Raw genomic sequence first — 20,355 nt, 5'->3', positions numbered from 1 at the left:
CCCTAAAGACTAGTCATCACACAATAGTAATCTGAGGCATGGCCACACTACAATAGACCTTTTAATATAACAATACACAATTACAAATTCAAAATTCATTTGGAAGTTGAAACCATGATCTAGTAGACGTGTCAAAACCAGATTCTTTTATTTTCAGATATTAGTTTCATTGTGTTTGCTTTTTATTGGCTGGGTATATCAGATATTATCAATTCTTAATTTTATACCAGAGCAAATTTTCTCCAGAAAGCTGTTTAAAATCCTTAACTTAAACAGTGACAGAGACCAGCATCTCTGATAACAATCTGAATATAGAAAAAGTTGTAGAAGTAAGAAACTGGATAGAACAGGTCCTGTCACTCAATATGATTAGCATCATTAGACATTTGACCTTGACCTTGGTGTCAATGTCAAATTGAAGTTGAGATCATCTATGAATGATTGTGCAATTTATACAATAGAATGCAAACATCAAAGGCTAATAATGACACGTAAGCACCTGAGTAAGTAGTGCAACTAAAACACAACGCTCTATATTTATCACTTTATTTTATTTCCATGGTAACGTAACACCAAAGAATGATAACCATGGATACACTAACTATAGAATTAAATTTCAGCAGTAACTCAAAGTAGAAACTCTTATAATCAAAGAAGGTTTTAAATTCCAAATGATATTGGTAGAAAGATATATCAAATTATCTGTAATGATTTAATCTTACTGTTTTTGTTATAAAATACTGTGAAGATGACTGCGCAAAGGCTACCATTACAGCTGATAAAAGCCAATTAAACTGACAAATATATCATCAAGCCAAATTAATGAAAGATCCTACATGAACAAGTGTAGCAATGGAAGTGACAGAGTATGGTACCTATGATGGTGCACTGATTATTTCCTGTAAATAACCTTACCTGTTTTCCTTGCAGTTGTCTAGGTAATGGTCATGCTTCCCCTATTGTATGTCTTTCCTTAATGAGCTCAGTACTGTGCCAAAAGGGTCATATACACACAATTCCAGAACAAAAGTCATGACATATCACCACCAAACCTACATTTTTGTGGACAGGCTATGCTTGATAGTGATCTTCTCAGAAAATCTAGCGGACATCTCTTATAGTATGTGGTAAATATACCTCGCTTTAAAACAGTTCCCTACATCCCGAGTAGTCTAGGTAAAATCATGAAAAAGACTAATTTCAATGGGGGGGGAGGTAGATAGGGGTTATGAAGTCATAATTTACAGTGGTCACACAGTGGTCAGCATCATCAGTATAAACACATATTGCAGTGTCTGTCTACATCAGCGTAATATCTACACATTAGGATGAGAAATGTGTCGCGGAACTTAACTGTATACCTGTAAAAGATGATTTTGTCCTGAGCTACCTACATAGTGATGTATTTCCTTACACCACTACTGACCCACAAGTGCCCCCACACCACTGTCCACTTATACAATACACAATGATCTCCTAAACCAGTTCTGTCACACTTTGATGTTAAAGGAAGGATTTATCAAGGGTACTAAGGAACTCTGTCAAGGGTATTCAGTATAACAAACTAAATGAAGGCCACATAGGGAGTCCCATTCTCTATAAGGAGATGGTCAAACGTTTTAGTGACCAACAGTGGACAATACTAACCTATATCTCTGTCATTTAACATTCTATGCCATGGTTTATGTTTAGCAGTTCAGTGGTAGTCTGAATAGATCAATCTCCTATATCTATATAAATACATTTGGTTCTGATGGGTTTTTGAGGGGAAAAGTGGCTGGTCTTTTAAATGTCAGCCTGACCATCTCCTCCATCTATATAAACAACTAATCAGAAGAACCAAATTCTCCCGATTATACCTGCCTTTTAAAATGTATTGTCTTCATTATCAATTATTCAATATATTTTCAGTTTTTGACAGAGAACACATCAAATCTGATTTGACACAGAACACATCAGGTCAGATTCCATTATTTAGAGTCTTTTTGGTCCATCAGCCCCTCGAGGTCAGCCAGGGTCAACATATTTCTATTGACCAAGTCCAAGACAAGGCTTCTTACAGGCTAAATGATACATCAATTATTTGTAATTCTACTATCAGTGACAGGTTTGGGTGGGCTTAATACTGGGCATGGTCTTCCGGCCAGAAAATATCATAGATGGTTTTCCATTTCTATCTAATTGTGTATTTATAGTAGATCTTGTACAAAGGTCAAAATTAAAATGCATTAATCAAACCAGTGACCTTTACACTGCCCATCCTCCAGCTGTAACTTAATAGTCCAATATTTAGATAAATGTTCACAATCAAACTGACACAAAAATAACTTACCAAGGGAAACAACTCAAGTCAGAAAAAGTTTATTTTCTATTTAATTGTGTGTTTATGGTAGATTTTCTACAAAACTAAAAGTATTATAACAGCGGCCTTTACACAGCCTGTCCTTCCGATGTCACTTAACTATCTAATGTCACAATAACCTACCAGGGGAAATAACTCAGACAGAGAAAGTTCTTTTATCTATCACTTTTAATTCTATATATATTAATGTGGATGTTTCACTGTATACAATGATGTATACATTACAAACTAAATATGATATAGACATAAGACCTATAGAATGAACTTTAACCTCTGGAACTGGTAGTCAAACCACAGGTACTGACCTCATCCGTCAATACAGTCATTACAAAAAGTCAAGCTTGACAACTCAATCCACCTACATATCAACATGACCCAATTACAAGAAACCTGTGATTGTCACTAAACCATTCCAGATATCTAGCTAGGAACATTCTGAATTCTTAGATAAATATCTCTTCTTCAACACTACTGATGTCATCTGACATGTACAAGATTACCACACATACATGATCTACTCACTGAAACTTGGGCAAATATCTATAAATATCGATTAACTTGCTAAGCATCAACAAACATTTACTGTGCACTTTTGAATGTAAGATTGATACTATCATTCCAACTAGTTGTAGTGTGAAAACAAATTATGTAAATTAAATTATGTAAATTAGCATGTGATAATATCTACATTTAAATTTCAATACACAATAAATGTTTAGGTACAAAAGTTATCATCATTTGACCACAAACACAATCCAACACTAAGTCTCCTACTAAACTAACACTATATAAAAGATTCAACCCAATTGGTCATCCCTAACCCAAGTTATCATCTGGAAACCAAAAATTTATTTTTAGTAACAGTAACCTTTGCAGTAGACCTTTTGACCCCAAACTAAATATCACACAAGGTCTCCTACTAAACCAATATTGCATTAAGTTTCAACCTAACCAGTCATCCCTTACTCAAGTAATCTGGAAACCATCCAAACAGACGAACAGACAGACAGACTGGCAGACAGATGACAAACACTGTAGTCCCATCCTGTTTCACTGGTAGGGGACTTATAAACACTATATATAAATTTCTCGTCTCCAATTGCACGTTTCGGGGAATCTTGTTCACAAGAATTCACATACCTGTTGTTACTGATACTCACATGAGCAAAATACAATGATCAATGTTTTACATAAAGTACTCACTCAAGCAACCAGAACCAAGTAACCTCAAGTTGTTTAAAATTCTTTCACATATCTTCTCTACCATTTCATTAAAAAAACAATATGTTTTTACATAAACTATCACATATGAATGGCCATTCTGACTGAAAGATTTCTGTATCAGGCATTTTAAGTAAGCTGAGAATTTCTTTGTACAGATTTGAACATGTTTTTAGGGGTGTAACAATAACTCCTTGTAAAATCGTATATGCATTGTGGAGACTGAATTTTTCAAAGCTTATTTTCGCCTTTTAAAGATATTTTACAAAACACTTAGGTAAGCTGAATCAAGCATTAGATTAACAATTTAAAGACAGAAGTGGGAATTTTTAAAAGAATATATTAAACTTTTTTTTTCTTCTTAAAAGATATAAAATTGCATACTTTAAAATATATTGGTATATTGTGACAGATATTTTAGCCATTGTACTATTTTAAGTAGAAGCAAGAAAATACTCTTTGTTTGAATTCTACTTAAAAACCTGCAATGTGGAATTGTGATCAATCTCACTTACATCTGACAGATTCGATGCCAAAAGAAAATGACCTCCGTTTATCTGCCACTTCCTCTGTCAGGTTAGCTGATGATGAGGGGTCACTTCCTGTCACCTTAATACCACTTTTTCTCCCATTTAGAAGTACATATCAGTTTTTGTATTCAAATTGCCACAACGCCTATATCTTTCCTTGTAAACAAGAGAGGTTATCATCTATACAAGTAATTCAGTACTGATATCTACATTATATAACAATGTCACCGACAGCTTTACCATTGATACCACCACTATCCCTATCTTAAGTAGACGATGAAGTAATACTATCCACATTCTTAGTTATATTTCACCCATAATTCTTCTCTCCCTCTAGAAGTTTTCTTTGTCCATATAAAACACATTTACAGTATTTATTTGGCTAATAAACCCATGTCTGGTAATCACTCATGTCTGATAATGAGTCCATGCCTTGTGAAAAGCCCATATTTGACAATACGCCCATGTTTGGTAATAATCCCATGTATGGCAATAACCCCATACTTGCCAATAAGCCCATGTCTGATAATAAGCCCAGGCCTTGTAATAAGCCCATACTTGACAATAATTCCATGTCTGGTAATGAGTCCATGCCTGGTTATAAGCCATTACTTAGCAATAAGCCTGTGTCTGGTAATAAGCCCACATATGTGTATTGCTGCCCATAACCATAGCAATAAGTGCATTTTCCCTGTATTAATAGCCCATCCCCTTTATTCTGAGGTAATGTGTTGGCCCATTTGACTTATTGGAGGACGAATACGACAAGCTTTAATATCACATGAGAGAAATCCTAGATCTATGACATACTGGCCCATGGTTACCCAACAACCTCTTTAGCAATGACCTTTGAACTTACTCAAATGACCAAACAAATTATCAATGACCATAGAAATAATCCAATCATTGAAGGTTTGGCTGCCCCAGATCTCTGGTTCAGTTCCCACAGTAAATTTTACATGAATTCCACCATCACACTTGATCAGGCCATTAACACACACGAGAATGACCAGTCCTCTCCTGTGTTACCTGTACATATAGGTACAAGTGCCAGTTTTAATTATTCTTAATCAGGACATGGCCTCCAGATTCTACAGGTGTTACAGCTACAGGTGCTAAAATACACAGGTAACACTATAGCTTGAAAAGCCACTGAAAGTTAAAACCAGTGAAATATACTGAACTCTGTTGGATAATCAGGTTGGTGAATACAACTATTCACTTAATCAGCCATGCTGAAATCTACACAGGAATGCCAAATAATCTAGTGTATAAAATCCAAGTGAAAAAATCATTGATCAGTGAATAAATTAAAAACCTAATGAAGCAGACCTCACACACAACAGTATAAAAAGTAAGCTCGTATAGACTATTAATATAGAAATTTAATCTATAAATAATGACTGACTTTATGTTTCTGTCTTCATCTGTTAATTAAACTACTTCATCACCACAGGTAAAATTCCATCACCACAGGTAAAATTCATCAGCACATGCAGTGAACTTAATTACTGAAAGACTAACCTGCAGAGATAATCTAGGAACATATTGCTTTACTACTATCGAGGAACACAGTCTACCTACCTCCAGCAATGTTGCTCCAGATGACTAATTATCCAATTTCACTGATTCCCTACCTTACAGTATCTCACAATTCACCTTATTTACAAAGTTAAAAACATTTCACAGCCTTCAACTACAGTTCTCATAAGATTTTTGGTTCACCTCTGTACGTCCAGATAATGAAGGAACAAGCTGGATAATTCTAATATTTCCAGATTTTGTGGTCTTGAGATGCTTAATATCTCAGACTACGAGACATATATTTACACAACAAAAATCAGGAATAAACCAAAAATATGTGGCAATGCTCGGCACAATTTCACAGTTTTGTTTTTTTCTGACAAATTTAACACAATGGACTAAACAACCTGTATTGATGACATGAAGAGGAAGACAACTTAAAAGTGATATTATGAGGAATGCACTGTAATAGTGACATTAAGAGAATAGAAATAATGACTTTACAAGAAATTTAACTGTAATAATGACACAAAAAGGAATACACTAAAATAGTGATTTATGCTATAAATGATGCACCTCACTGGATTAAGTTTTTACATGTCACATGTTAGTTAAATGATGACCAATGACATTGCATCAATTTCATAACACATTCACAAACTACTTGCATGTTTATTCAGTGATTCTTGGGTAGAGAGACATTGTGAATGAAAGACAAAATGGCACTGGTCATCGGAAACTAATTGTTAACATCAATAACTCTGGAAGAATATTGTGAACTTTTATCTATACCTGTAGATATTGTGAATATTGTGATTTTTCTTAGTCGCCTTCTAGGCATCAAATTTTTAGTGCCTTAGCATCACTGATGAGTTCTATAAGAATGAAACAGCTGTACGATGCAGATTAATTCATTGTTTGGCTCTACTTCTCTCACTTTAAATTATGAAAAAGTGCTACACACTTGTGTTTCTTTTGTACAATCTTAGACTAATACAACTGCAGATCTGAGTGTTAAAGCATAACAATAGTACCATGAATGAATAAATTTACAATTCTAGTAAGTTTGAAAATCTGCTTTACAAAAAAATACTGACAAAATTCAAAAATTTTATTTCAAAGTATGTATAACATTGAACCCTAATCCAAATAGTAGGTCACAAACTAATGTTAAAACATTCCAGTGAGTGAATCCACAAGTGATAGCTAGATTTTATCAATTGATATGAAAAATCAAATATTTGCATTTTTATTTCATAAGCAAACCTGACCTACATCACCAAACAATTCCATGTGGGCATTTAAGATAAACCTAACTTCTCAAAATGTGATCAGGCATATTTGATTGATTTATATAACAAAGCAATGTTTGAAAAATAATTGACCACAGCACGTATAACTGGAGGTTGTGTGTGAAGTCGAAAATAACATGTAGTTTTACATATCATATGGTATATAATTGACATGAACTCTATCATGTAACTTGTACAGATGATATTATATGGTATATAATTGACATGAACTCTATCATGTAACTTGTACAGATGATATTATATGGTATATAATTGACATGAACTCTATCATGTAACTTGTACAGATGATATTATATGGTATATAATTGACATGAACTCTATCATGTAACTTGTACAGATGATATTATATGGTATATAATTGACATGAACTCTATCATGTAACTTGTACAGATGATATTATATGGTATATAATTGACATGAACTCTATCATGTAACTTGTACAGATGATATTATATGGTATATAATTGACATGAACTCTATCATGTAACTTGTACAGATGATATTATATGGTATATAATTGACATGAACTCTATCATGTAACTTGTATATTTACAGTGGTACAGATGATATTATAAGGTATATAATTGACATGAACTCTATCATGTAACTTGTACAGATGATATTATATGGTATATAATTGACATGAACTCTATCATGTAACTTGTACAGATGATATTATATGGTATATAATTGACATGAACTCTATCATGTAACTTGTATATTTACAGTGGTACAGATGATATTATAAGGTATATAATTGACATGAACTCTATCATGTAACTTGTACAGATGATATTATATGGTATATAATTGACATGAACTCTATCATGTAACTTGTACAGATGATATTAAATGGTATATAATTGACATTAACTCTATCATGTAACTTGTATATTTACAGTGGTACAGATGATATTATATGGTATATAATTGACATGAACTCTATCATGTAACTTGTATATTTACAGTGGTACAGATGATATTATATGGTATATAATTGACATGAACTCTATCATGTAACTTGTACAGATGATATTATAAGGTATATAATTGACATGAACTCTATCATGTAACTTGTACAGATGATATTATAAGGTATATAATTGACATGAACTCTATCATGTAACTTGTATATTTACAGTGGTACAGATGATATTATAAGGTATATAATTGACATGAACTCTATCATGTAACTTGTATATTTACAGTGGTACAGAGCTGAATGTAGTATTATCAGAGGTTTGGCTTATACTTCTCAACATCCCATAAACCATTATTTTAACAAGCTCATCCATTCGATGCAACAGTATGGGACACCACAAGACAAGAGAACTTTTGTTGGTTTACATTCAAAGCTGAAGGCACAGAGAATATACTGGTCTCAATATCGTTACTAACATTACCAACAACCATTTTCTTATTTGCCTGATGCAGACAGAGAAGGTAGTATCTTAACAGTTTAGAAGAAGTCTCAAACTTTAAAATATCATCCTGAAGTTTACGATAACTTTTTCCGCATCACATGGAGGTGATAGATTATTCAAATGCTTTCTGATCGCAAAACCTTTAAAGTTATTGCATACATCATACCAACATGAATGGTCAAAGTGAACAGGATCTGACGACATTATCAAAGTGTATCAAGTCTACACCACATAAAGAGATGATGTAATCATTGTGTAGGCAAGCTGTCTTCAGAAAGATAAACATATCTTCCCCAAGTGAATACAGGAGTGTAAGTGTGGAGATTGCTCATTTAATAAAATCACAAAATTTCTCTTGTTCCAAAAATCATCGTCATCATCAGAAGCTATTATCTGTTGCTTTGATTCACAACCAAAGTGTAGCAAGAAATTTCACCAATGATCACCGATACTTGAGTATCTATTATAAGTATAAACTATAGAACAGACAACACAATTCTATAGCAGTGTGATAAACTCAAATCCTCTTAAACTTCAACAATGGAAGAAAACGGTTGAGAAATCAAAGGCATGATGGACCTGATCTTAAAACTGATTTAGGAGACTTGGCACAGACAGTGCTAGATGGAGAATATTGACCAGTTTGGTATTGTGTTATATTTGGCACGGAGTTAAGAAAAAAGTTTTTACAAGTTAATTTTATATAAGCAGATTTGATTTCTATTCTTAAAATCCCTTAGACTGACAATTATTTCTCTGCACAGTTTTGTTAGTACACATATATTAAAAGTAGTGAACATTATTTTAGCTATTTTCACACAGATATAGCTGTTATTTTAATTAATTATTTCACTACCTTTTAACAATTCACAAAAATTCACTAAAATTTCAGTTCATCAAAAAAAAAATTAATGTTTGAAGATGACTTACTCCCATGATTCAGCAGATGCTTTTTCAGTATCAGTCGACAATGCATCTCTAGATTTAAATTTGTCAATTATTTCCCCTTGTGAACCGTGAAAATTATTTCTTATAAAAATAAGATGATTTACAGAAGCAGATTTACAAAAGCATGTTTAAAGCTGGTATACAGGATACCTGCTGAGAACATGTGACATCCAGAACCAGTGATAACTTGTCAGAATCTATGGTAGGTTAACATTAACATTTTGATAAAAACAAGGATGGAGGGTGTGGTAGCAGTTTGCATGTTTCAATATATACCACTTCATACTTTTTCAAAAATGTAAAAAACTTAAGTATTCAAAATGCTGGGAGTTGAAATTAACACAAAACTTGAAAAGTTTACCCAATGGTTTTAGTTAAAGCATCTCAAAAATTCTAACAAAACTCTACAAAGTCCACCAAAGAAATGTTAAGACAGCCTCTATAATCATTCCTGCTGGCTAGGATGGGACTATGTAAAGGTTTAAATGTAGCAAGAAGCTGGAACAACACAACTTACATTTTCTACTTAAAACTAAGGAATCCAACCTCGATCATCTGTGTGAAAGGCACAATGTGTTAAAGTCCTAGAGCCATTCAGCCACCCATCTTCAAATTACAGTTAAAACACTAACAAACCATCATGTTTTTCTGTTTACATGATCATGACAAAACATGTTTTAAATAGGCAGGGGAAGGGGGTCAAATTTTTACAGTGTGTGAAAATATTTTTTAAAAACTTGTCGATTCTTACCTCAGAATGTTTGACTCATTCTCCAGGGTTCTCCTTTAGTCATCACATCATTTCAACACTTATGAAGTGATCTGATAAGCTCTCATTAATATTTCGCACAAAGGTAAGTTTTTCACAAAAAAAATTCAATACCAAATTCCTAAACTGAATACATTACATGCAAACTTACAGCTGGCCGAGGTTCATCAATATATTCATTGACCTGATTGTCAGTTTGTATTTATCCATTGTCATTTCTCTACGATATGATGATGACAAAATACTGGCAATATGTTTACAGATTTATCTCCAATGATAAGGCAGGTTAATCAACCTCTCATATCTGTCAATCTGCAGGAGTTTCCACAGGTATCCCATTGACCACTACACTACCTGAGAACGCTGATTGGGCACAGGTAACAATACTACAAGTAAACATCCAATACACAGGTTTGTCTGACCAGGTAAATTGAATTTTACTAACAGATATACCAAGATTTACTGTAAGTAACACAAAGTTTTGATGATTGAAAAAATAAATACAATTTTTTTTTTAAACGACATCATTTTTTATCAATTACCATATAAACCAATAAACATTATCACAACCAAATCATCACCAAAACTCATTCAATTACTTACATCATTTTCGTTTTCCTTTATCATAAATTACAGACATAATAACAAAGAGCAAACTGCTGTTTAAAAACAGCTTTTGTCTCAATGTCATTCAGTAATTCTACAAATATAAAACTAAGTCAAATATGGCTGTAATATTACATAAACAGCTAAACTGGAGCTCTTGTGCTCTGAAACATTATTATTATCATTTGGCTGTATCTAATTCTAAATTTGTACCATTTTTACATGTATGTCTTTTGCACAATCTTGCTGTTAACTTTTCACTCCATGATATTTCTTGATGCTTATACATGTACCACAACACATTATAAATTTAAGACTATAAGTGTTGTGAGGAAGAAAAAGATATATTTCAGGACCATGAAACAGCATTTTTAGCAATTCATGTACATTGTATTACTAACATCTACTTGTTTATATTTCTTAGTTTAATTTAACTAGTTTCTCTTCTAATTAGATATCTTTCTTTGGCAAAATGTGAATTCAATCTTCAACTGACCATAAACAATAAAGATTATATATTTATAGTCTTGAGTTTTGTTATAACATATGTAACAAAACTCAAATTTCACAACAAGGCCTATTTCACATATGCTTCCTGCTTCAGCTGGTCATGTCATCTCAAATGAAGATTTTTTTATTTCTAGGTTGGAGAGTATCTACCGTAGCTTAATGGTGTCCACGCTTATAATAATAATAGGCTTTCTGAACAATGCTAAAAATATAATTCTTCTATGGTGATTTGTTTAAGACTTCATTATGTCATTTTGGGGGTGTACACTGTTGTGACTCCGCAGAACACTCATCCACATAATCACTAGAGCAAAGATGTCATTTACATACAAATGTTGGAACCCCCACAGATTTGTACCTTTAAATGAATAGAACAATTCAAAATCTCACAATCAGCTTAGGATTCACAACTTATGATAATACTAAAACATCAAAGTAGAAGGTTCTGACCAACTTGTTATAGAAATCAAATAAATCACCTCCCTTGTGAAAGTCAAGGTGGTACTTGGTGCATCAGGTTTTTATGAGCCATGAAATTGTTCATGCCATAAGTCTTTAAATTACGGTAATGATTTTTACCTGATCAGGTTACCACACAAAGACTTGATTATAGTCACCTTCACAGTACACAACAATGATAAACAAAACACAATATGGCCTCATTTACTTACCTATATATAACCATTTTACCTTCCTAAAATTAGATGAAGGTCTAGTTTTTTTTATAAGCTAAGAGATTTAGATAACATGCAATGGTATTACAGTCATTCTATAAATCTACCAAAACTTCTAAATTCAGATAAGTACAGCATTTTAAATTTTGTTTCATCAATGAAGGATGGAGGATTTCTGAACTTTGGCCCCTTCACTCACTAATTACTTACTACTACCAGCTGTTTTAGTGCTGAAGGGGACATTGCACTTCCTTTATCCGAGTAGCCAGGGTTGGATTCCCTGTGTTTTTGTAAGGAGTCACCAACCCTATGGGGTTTGTCATAGAAACAATGTATCTGTCATCTCCACATGTGTCCTGAACACAACTTATGCCTAATATGAATTATTATTTTACTATTTAATTATTGGAGACTTTACATTGTCTATAGCTTTATCATCAATATCATCCCTGTCTTGAAGAACACATAGAACTTCCAACTGGGCCAATGATTGTGACTGATATAGGTTAGCCTACATCGTTTCAAAAATAATATCAAATGTTCACATATACCATTTTTATACATAAGTTATAAAACTATTCTAGGAATTAAATAGTAATTAGTTAAGAATTAGTAATTCTCTACACAATTACATGTACACTATTTGTTAATATATAAATAAACTTTAATAATAATAATAGTATATCAAAGTTTTTGAATATGTCCTGTAAATGTTTGGTCATAACGGTCAAGTGTTTTGCCAACGGTCAAGAAATTGTTTTGTTTCTTAACACCTGTGGAGATGACTGATACACTGTTTCTATGACGAGATTTCGTGACAATATCAAAATTTTAAATCCTTTATTTATCTAAGAAGTTTACACAATTTAAAATTTGATAGGAAGCTAAGCCAATAACCTATTAGATATCACCAGGGAGTTGACATAGAGACTATGGAAGTGCCCAAAATAATCTCGGTCATTGAAAATCTCACCAGGATGGGCAGCCAAGCAGCCATGTACTTCATCAGTTATGTTATCGGGCAGATTTCAGACGAGGAATGCTGTATCTCTTCACATTTCAAATCAACAAATATTAGTTATACCATCTCCCCACTGAATAAATAAGTAAATATATTTACAACATTCCACAAACATTTGATCTAGAAAAACACTTTTTTTCTTAAGTGATAAGGTAATACAAGGAGTAAGGTATGTTTAAACATGACTTTTTCTAATTACGCAGTAATTTTTTTTAGATCCTGTGACAAAGGTATGTATGGTACTCTCATTTATGTAATGTCCATATCTAACATCAGTACCGTTCTCTATCTAGATGTACATACAATATATCAACATTTCAAATAAAAAGCATCAACCCTGTCTTGGAGACCATACCTCGTCTGTAGCTATATCATCAACATCAACCGTCTTGGAGAACGTACCTTGTCTGTAGTTATATCAACATCAATCCTGTCTTGGAGACCATACCTTGTCTGTAGCTATATTATCAACATCAACCCTGTCTTGGAGAACGTACCTTGTCTGTAGTTATATCAACATCAATCCTGTCTTGGGTACCATACATTGTCTGTAGCTATATCATCAACATCAACCCTGTCTTGGAGACCATACCTTGTCTGTAGCTATATCATCAACATCAACCCTGTCTTGGAGACCATACCTTGTCTGTAGTTATATCAACATCAAACCTGTCATGGAGACCATACCTTGTCTGTAGCTACATCATCAACATCAATCCTGTCTTGGAGACCATACCTTGTCTGTAGCTATATCATCAACATCAATCCTGTCTTGGAGACCATACCTTGTCTGTAGCTATATCATCAACATCAACCCTGTCTTGGAGACCATACCTTGTCTGTAGCTATATCATCAACATCAACCCTGTCTTGGAGACCATACCTTGTATGTAGTTATATCAACATCAATCCTGTCTTGGAGACCTACCTTCGTAGAAGTTGAGAGTACAGATCACCTTTCTAGCCTTAGCTAGTGCAAATTTTCCTTTAGACGAGTTGTAGAGTGTTCGGCTAGAGACAGAAAGGTCGCTAGTTCGAACCCCTACAGTGGCAGAGTGTTTTTCATGACTCCTTCCTATGACACCTTGTCTACAGCTATATATAGGTATAGTTTAGTGGATATTTTATGATAGGGTCGCTGTTGTTTTCATTTGAAGTCATTAACCAAGTAACCAGTAGGTTTACAATGGTTAGAATGATGTATCATAAAGAGTCAAATGACTGCTATATAAGCATTACAAAATGACAATAAAATTTAACTACATGTACATGACCCATCCAAATCTTGTAAATACTGATATCATAACCAAACCATTCCCAACCTTATAAAGATATTAGTAGTATTCTGATCAATTTGATTTCAACAAATATTGTTAAAAACTGACAAATGCTTTAATCAGACAAAACAAACCTTTTTTCACATGATTTCCTCAGTAAAACCTGAAAACTTATGAGAGGATTATCTCCCTTCTGGCTTACTGGGGACTTTCCTGATTATTTTGGAAAATTCCACTCGATTCTAAATTGGGAAGATTTAGTGTCGTTTTTTTTTTATCAAATATGGAGTTCATATATAGATATATAACAACAGGACAGTTGGTTTAAAACAAGATTGTTTGAATGGAAAAAAAACATTTTCACAATGTCTGCTTGTGAATACCACTCATATTCAGTGTCAGTTTAAATGACAAAAAAGGTCCTATAATATGTCACTATATAGATGTATTAAGTTCCCATGCATTGTAGAAATACGTTGCCATGAAGATATTAAATCTAAAGGATATGCACTTTTTACACTGGAAAGAATCGCTGTACTTCTAGCCCCCAATCATTCAAATACTTAATGTAAATGCACCAAGGATCATTCTTTTCTGTTATATAACATCTCAATTTAAGCATTATTACTGTTTTAAAATGCTGTATACTTTTGATTTTGCGACCCCAACAAAAGTACAAAGCATTGACAAAAAACGAGTTAAATACATAATGTGCACTCACAATTAAAAAAACATTGTTTTATTAATGATGTTGACTGTAAATACGAAGCAATCATTTGGTAAAACATGAATTATTTGCCTAAATATCATAAGCAAGAGAATATTGGGTTTTGTTTTCTTGCCAAGAGATAAAGAAAGTGAGAGATAATGCTAGCATCAGTGTTTATATCGGAAAAGTAAACAACATTTACTGCTATACATATGAAACACACCAGATGTTTGAAATTGACTGACTTTCCTCATAACTATACCTCCGTGTAGCAGTATGGAAGGTATCAGATCCAGACAATCTACATAGAAACTGAAAATACATTCCTTTTGGAATAATATCAAATACACTGTTGATTTACAATCTATACAGCTATAGATCAGTTCAAAACAAGTAATTAGTAGCTTAATAACTAGAAACTGTTCCCTAATGCATTTCAAATAAAACTTCTTTGGAAGAAACCACTTTTATAAGAAAGTTACATGTAAAGAAGTAACAGCACTACCTTCAAATTAAAATCATTGAAATAATGAACTACAATCCCCCCCAACTCCTCCCCCTCCAGGCAACTTTAATAAAACAGGAACTATTATTTTGTTACACTTTAGAAAAAATGTAAACAGATATGATTGCTTTCCTGACCAAAGATTTTGCAATTTACTTGTTTAACTATATAACTATAAACCATAAGATCAAATATTAGCTGTTCTCTATAAACAATACAATTGTTTGTCGTTTTTTTTAAAAAAGTGTTTATGGAAGTCAATCCAACCACTGAAAACAAAGAAGCTAACATGGCAGGAAATTTGTGGTTTCCTTTTAGATAAAAGTACCTACAATCTTATTATCATATGCCTGTACCTATATAACAGCCACAACACAGAAAACTGCTACCAAAGTGTTTATAGCTGAAAGAGTTATCTCCCATATACTACTAAGATGTCTCACCAGACCATAAAAAAACACCAACATCAGATGGATAAACTAAGTCAGTTCCCTCACACTCAGTGTAACAGGTGGTCAAAAACTTTACCTCTACCTGATTTTTCTCCTAATTCTAGCAAGAAATGGATTCAAGTACTTTTCAGATCCTTTCAGATTATGTTAGGTGATTTCCTAACTAATGTAAACTTATATGGTACCACAAGAATTTATTGCTTGTTGGAATGATGTATTACTTCATGTTATCATGTAGATTTTAGACCAAGTACGTACATTTAAGGAACTAAACAAAAAGACATCAGTTGTTATATTCCCTCTTATGAAACAAACTTACAGACACAATACATTGCAATGAAGCAGATTTCGGTGAATACATCAAGCAATAGTGTTATAATTATACTGGAAACCAGTGTTATTAATGTACAAGTACCAATTATACTTTCCCAGTAACAGACGTTTAAGTTCATCTTAAGGGGACTGTGAACAAAGCTACTGAAACTTGAAATATAGTTTAAATTAAGCATCCAGAATATACATTCTATATTCAGATCTTGGAGAGTTACTTTCCTGTGTTTCATTCTGTCAGTGTATATGGCATGGCAATAAGCTTGACAGGCCGTGGGTGGGGGTTGTTCAGAGTAACCTAACATTCCACAGAACATCCTAGTTGCATCACTTGTGCAGGTTTTATGTGTATAGATTCCCAGACATAGACAGCACACAAGTTCTTCTTCACCAGATAGTGAACTAAGTCACTGCATGAAGAAATGAAAGATCAAATTCAGAATCCAAAATGTCTTTCTGTAGAATAGTATCTATATTGTAGTACTTCGTGTTCTTAATAGAAGGCATGACCAGACAGTTGGACAATGTCAATTCTTACCCCTCCACCTCAATCTGTGGGGTATAGATTCTGGGAGGATGCAAGATAAACAAAAGACACTTACCACCTCAGTACTTCCATCTTTAAAGTGTAGAACAGCAAACAGTACTTTGGGAGATTCTTTCATCTCGTCATGCTTGACTGCAGAATGTACAGATGAATCGGAGTCTGACCGGGATGACCTTGGTGAAGACTGTGATGACCTTGGTGACTTCCTACCCCATGCCCTTCTGGAGAACAAAGGAGGTGTAAGTTTGCCATGGTGAGAGATTTTGCTGGTGGACTGGATATTTTCTGTTGGGAGGGAGGATCTCTTTTTCCATTTTGGCAGTCGAATAGTGAGGAAATTGCCCAATGCATCCAAAGACCAACGTCTGTTGAAATTTGGTAGTTGTTGTGGTAAATCTCCTAATGAGTCATCAGATTCCAACATGGTGGCAAACACTAATCACATACCAGTAGGCATAATTCATCTAGTTTTTTGGATCTACAAAAAAAGAAATATGTAAAACGTGGTTAGCAGGGACTCACAAAGATATTTAGCATCCAATCCCCCATTTTTTAAAATAGATATTGTTGTCTTCATGAGATGTCATGTACTCAAGGTTTAATGTAAAAAGTGTTGAAGTATGACCTTTGACCTTTAACCATGTCTGATGAACACCATATCATGTGTAAAACATGGTGTAACATATGATGTGAATGTAAACTTATTATGTTTAAGGGTTCATGAGATATCTTGGACACAAGGTATCTTAAACTCAAGCTTTTTATCTGAAAAAATGGTCAAGGGTGACATCAGGTGTAGAACTTTGCGTGGTTCTATGATGTTAATGTGAACGAAATCTGTTGGGGATTTCACAAGATATCTTGACCACCAGCTTTTTCTTTCAAATGTCATGGATGACCTGTGACATTGAACCTTGTTTGATAAACACTAAAAAACTTGTCAGGTGTACCAATAGTATGAGTGTGAACGAAATCTGTCCTAAAGTACATGTGATATCTTATACACATTTTTTATTTCAACAATAGACAAGGATGACCTTTGATCTTTATCTTAGACTAAGGCCAACATTTAATCAGGTGTAGAACTACATGTATGATGGGGTGGTGTTATGGGGTGAATATGAACTCCATGAGATATCTTGTATACAAGCTTTTAAAGCTTTCCACACATGTATAGACAAGTAAATACTTTATAATACCTTACCTACTTCAGCTAACTGGGAGGGTACATATCATATCAAATATATCCTTCAATTCGACAACTATTGTCATCGTGAGAAATTAATGCTTAAAATACATTTATATGTCACGTGAAATGTTACAAAGAATGATAGCTATGTAAAATAACAGACAACATCATTAAATAAACACCACAGGCCAGTTATTAGTACTATCGTTTCGGCAACATGCGCTCAATCGCACTCCCTATCCTCATTAATAAGTGCATTTGTCACTATTTTTTTCATTTGTCTGTTCTGAATCAAATTTGAAATTGACCAAATTCATTTACTGCTGGCTGTCTGTGTTTGGCCATTTGTCCTCCGGATTCATCCTTCCCCGGGATAAAGACCACTAGTACACTGTGGTAGCAAAAGTGAAAAAAATGCCATCAGCTACTTTGTTTACCAGTGTACATCCTCTGTATGTCACCGATGATCAAACTGAATACCCTCTGGTCATATGTAACTTTGTCGTCTGCCAAGGCAAACAGAGAATTTTTGGGTGGACACCTTCTTCACCAGCCATCTTCTCGTGCTTTTCAGACAGATATCACATGACCAGCACGTGTCCCGTAACTTAATGTGCGTCAACGCATAACCCGCGTTTTTGTTTGAGTTTGATACGGGAGAAGGATGTAGGCCTACGCAAGGGTTTCAATACATTTCTAGTGAAACAATATTTAATAAACATTTACACATTACAAGTACAATTACAAATACATTCTGTGTAAGCATTACACCATTTTGATGGAAAAGAAGTCCGTTTCCTCGCCTTCACATCAAATGGAACCTTATCACAAATATCTTATACAAATTAAATATAGCCTTAAAGTTTTTAAAAGTAATTGTTCGTTTTTGCAGTTATAATATATAAACATATACATAGTCAATGTATGATTAAGATGTTCGAAGGAAGTTCCTTATTTCCTCAAGGACTTGGTCCGACAGGGGTATATCCGGAACCCTGAACAGTATATATGTTTGTGCCTTAGTATTTCATCTAACAATACACAGTAAACAATAGGAGAAATGGATTATTGGAGAAGACCTTTAGCTTTTATCGATCTTATCGCAAAGATTTTTTTTAATTATATCGTTATGGTGGCGTTACCTATCATCGCAACGTTTAAAAACAGTTGGGTATATTTAAGTATTTTAAGAAGCAGGTGGGTATATATGAGGGTTTAACTGAGATACAAATGGGTATATTTAAGGGTTTTGAGGAACAGTCGGGTATATTTAAGTATTTTAAGAAACAGGTGTATATAGTCATGTTTTAAAAACAGTTGGGTATTTAAGGGTTTTAAGAAACAGCTGTATATAATACAGGGTTAAAAAAGTGGGGTATTTAAGGGTTTTAATAAAAAGATGTATATAATACAGGGTTTAAATAGAGGGGTATTTAAGGGTTTTAAGAAACAGTTGTATATAATACAGGGTTAAAAAAGTGGGGTATTTAAGGTTTTTAAGAAACAGGTGTGTATAGTCATGTTTTAAAAACAGTTGGGTATTTAAGGGTTTTAAGAAACAGCTGTATATAATACAGGGTTAAAAAAGTGGGGTATTTAAGGGTTTTAAGAAACAGCTGTATATAATACAGGGTTAAAAAAGTGGGGTATTTAAGGGTTTTAAGAAACAGCTGTATATAATACAGGGTTAAAAAAGTGGGGTATTTAAGGGTTTTATAAACAGATGTGTATATTTCAGGGTTAAAATCAGTTGGGTATTTAAGGGTTTTATAAACAGATGTGTATATTTCAGGGTTAAAATCAATTGGGTATTTAAGGGTTTTATAAACAGATGTGTATGTTTCAGGGTTTAAAACCGTTGGATACATTTAAGGGTTTTAAGAAGCAGTTGGGTAAATTTAAGGTTTTAGGAAGCAGTTGGTACATTTAAGGGTTTTAAGAAACAGTTGGATACATTTAAGGGTTTTAAGAAACAGTTGGATACATTTAAGGGTTTTAAGAAACAGTTGGATACATTTAAGGGTTTTAAGAAATAGTTGGATACATTTAAGGGTTTTAAGAAGCAGTTGGATACATTTAAGGGTTTTAAGAAGCAGTTGGATACATTTAAGGGTTTTAAGAAGCAGTTGGATACATTTAAGGGTTTTAAGAAGCAGTTGGATACATTTAAGGGTTTTAAGAAGCAGTTGGATACATTTAAGGGTTTTAAGAAACAGTTGGATACATTTAAGGGTTTTAAGAAGCAGTTGGATACATTTAAGGGTTTTAAGAAGCAGTTGGATACATTTAAGGGTTTTAAGAAGCAGTTGGATACATTTAAGGGTTTTAAGAAACAATTTGGTATATTGGGCGAGTCAGATTTAGGATGAAACTTTGGACAAGGAAGCTCCTTTTCCTCACCACACCTTGTCTATAAATATAAAGTAAATCTTGCTTCTTTTTCT

The 20,355-nt window shown here is 33.5% G+C and overlaps 1 protein-coding gene across 1 annotated transcript in view; it reads right to left on the bottom strand.

The window, feature by feature from the left end:
- LOC132547932 (rho GTPase-activating protein 20-like) overlaps nucleotides 1–16,847 on the bottom strand; it is a 162,983-nt gene extending 146,136 nt beyond the window's left edge. The window contains exon 1 of the mRNA XM_060211737.1: nucleotides 16,778–16,847. Within this exon, the coding sequence (XP_060067720.1) occupies nucleotides 16,778–16,840 (63 nt within the window). The 5' untranslated portion in view covers nucleotides 16,841–16,847. The remainder of the gene's footprint in view (nucleotides 1–16,777) is intronic.
- Between the last annotated feature and the right edge of the window lie 3,508 nt (nucleotides 16,848–20,355).

Source organism: Ylistrum balloti, unplaced genomic scaffold (genome assembly GCF_031769215.1).
Source record: "Ylistrum balloti isolate Yb309-2 unplaced genomic scaffold, AGI_CSIRO_Ybal_v1 Utg369990, whole genome shotgun sequence".
Classification (NCBI taxonomy): Eukaryota; Metazoa; Mollusca; class Bivalvia; order Pectinida; family Pectinidae; genus Ylistrum; species Ylistrum balloti.
The sequence above is the reverse complement of the archived record's forward strand: the minus strand, read 5'-3'. Positions and strand labels throughout refer to the sequence as shown.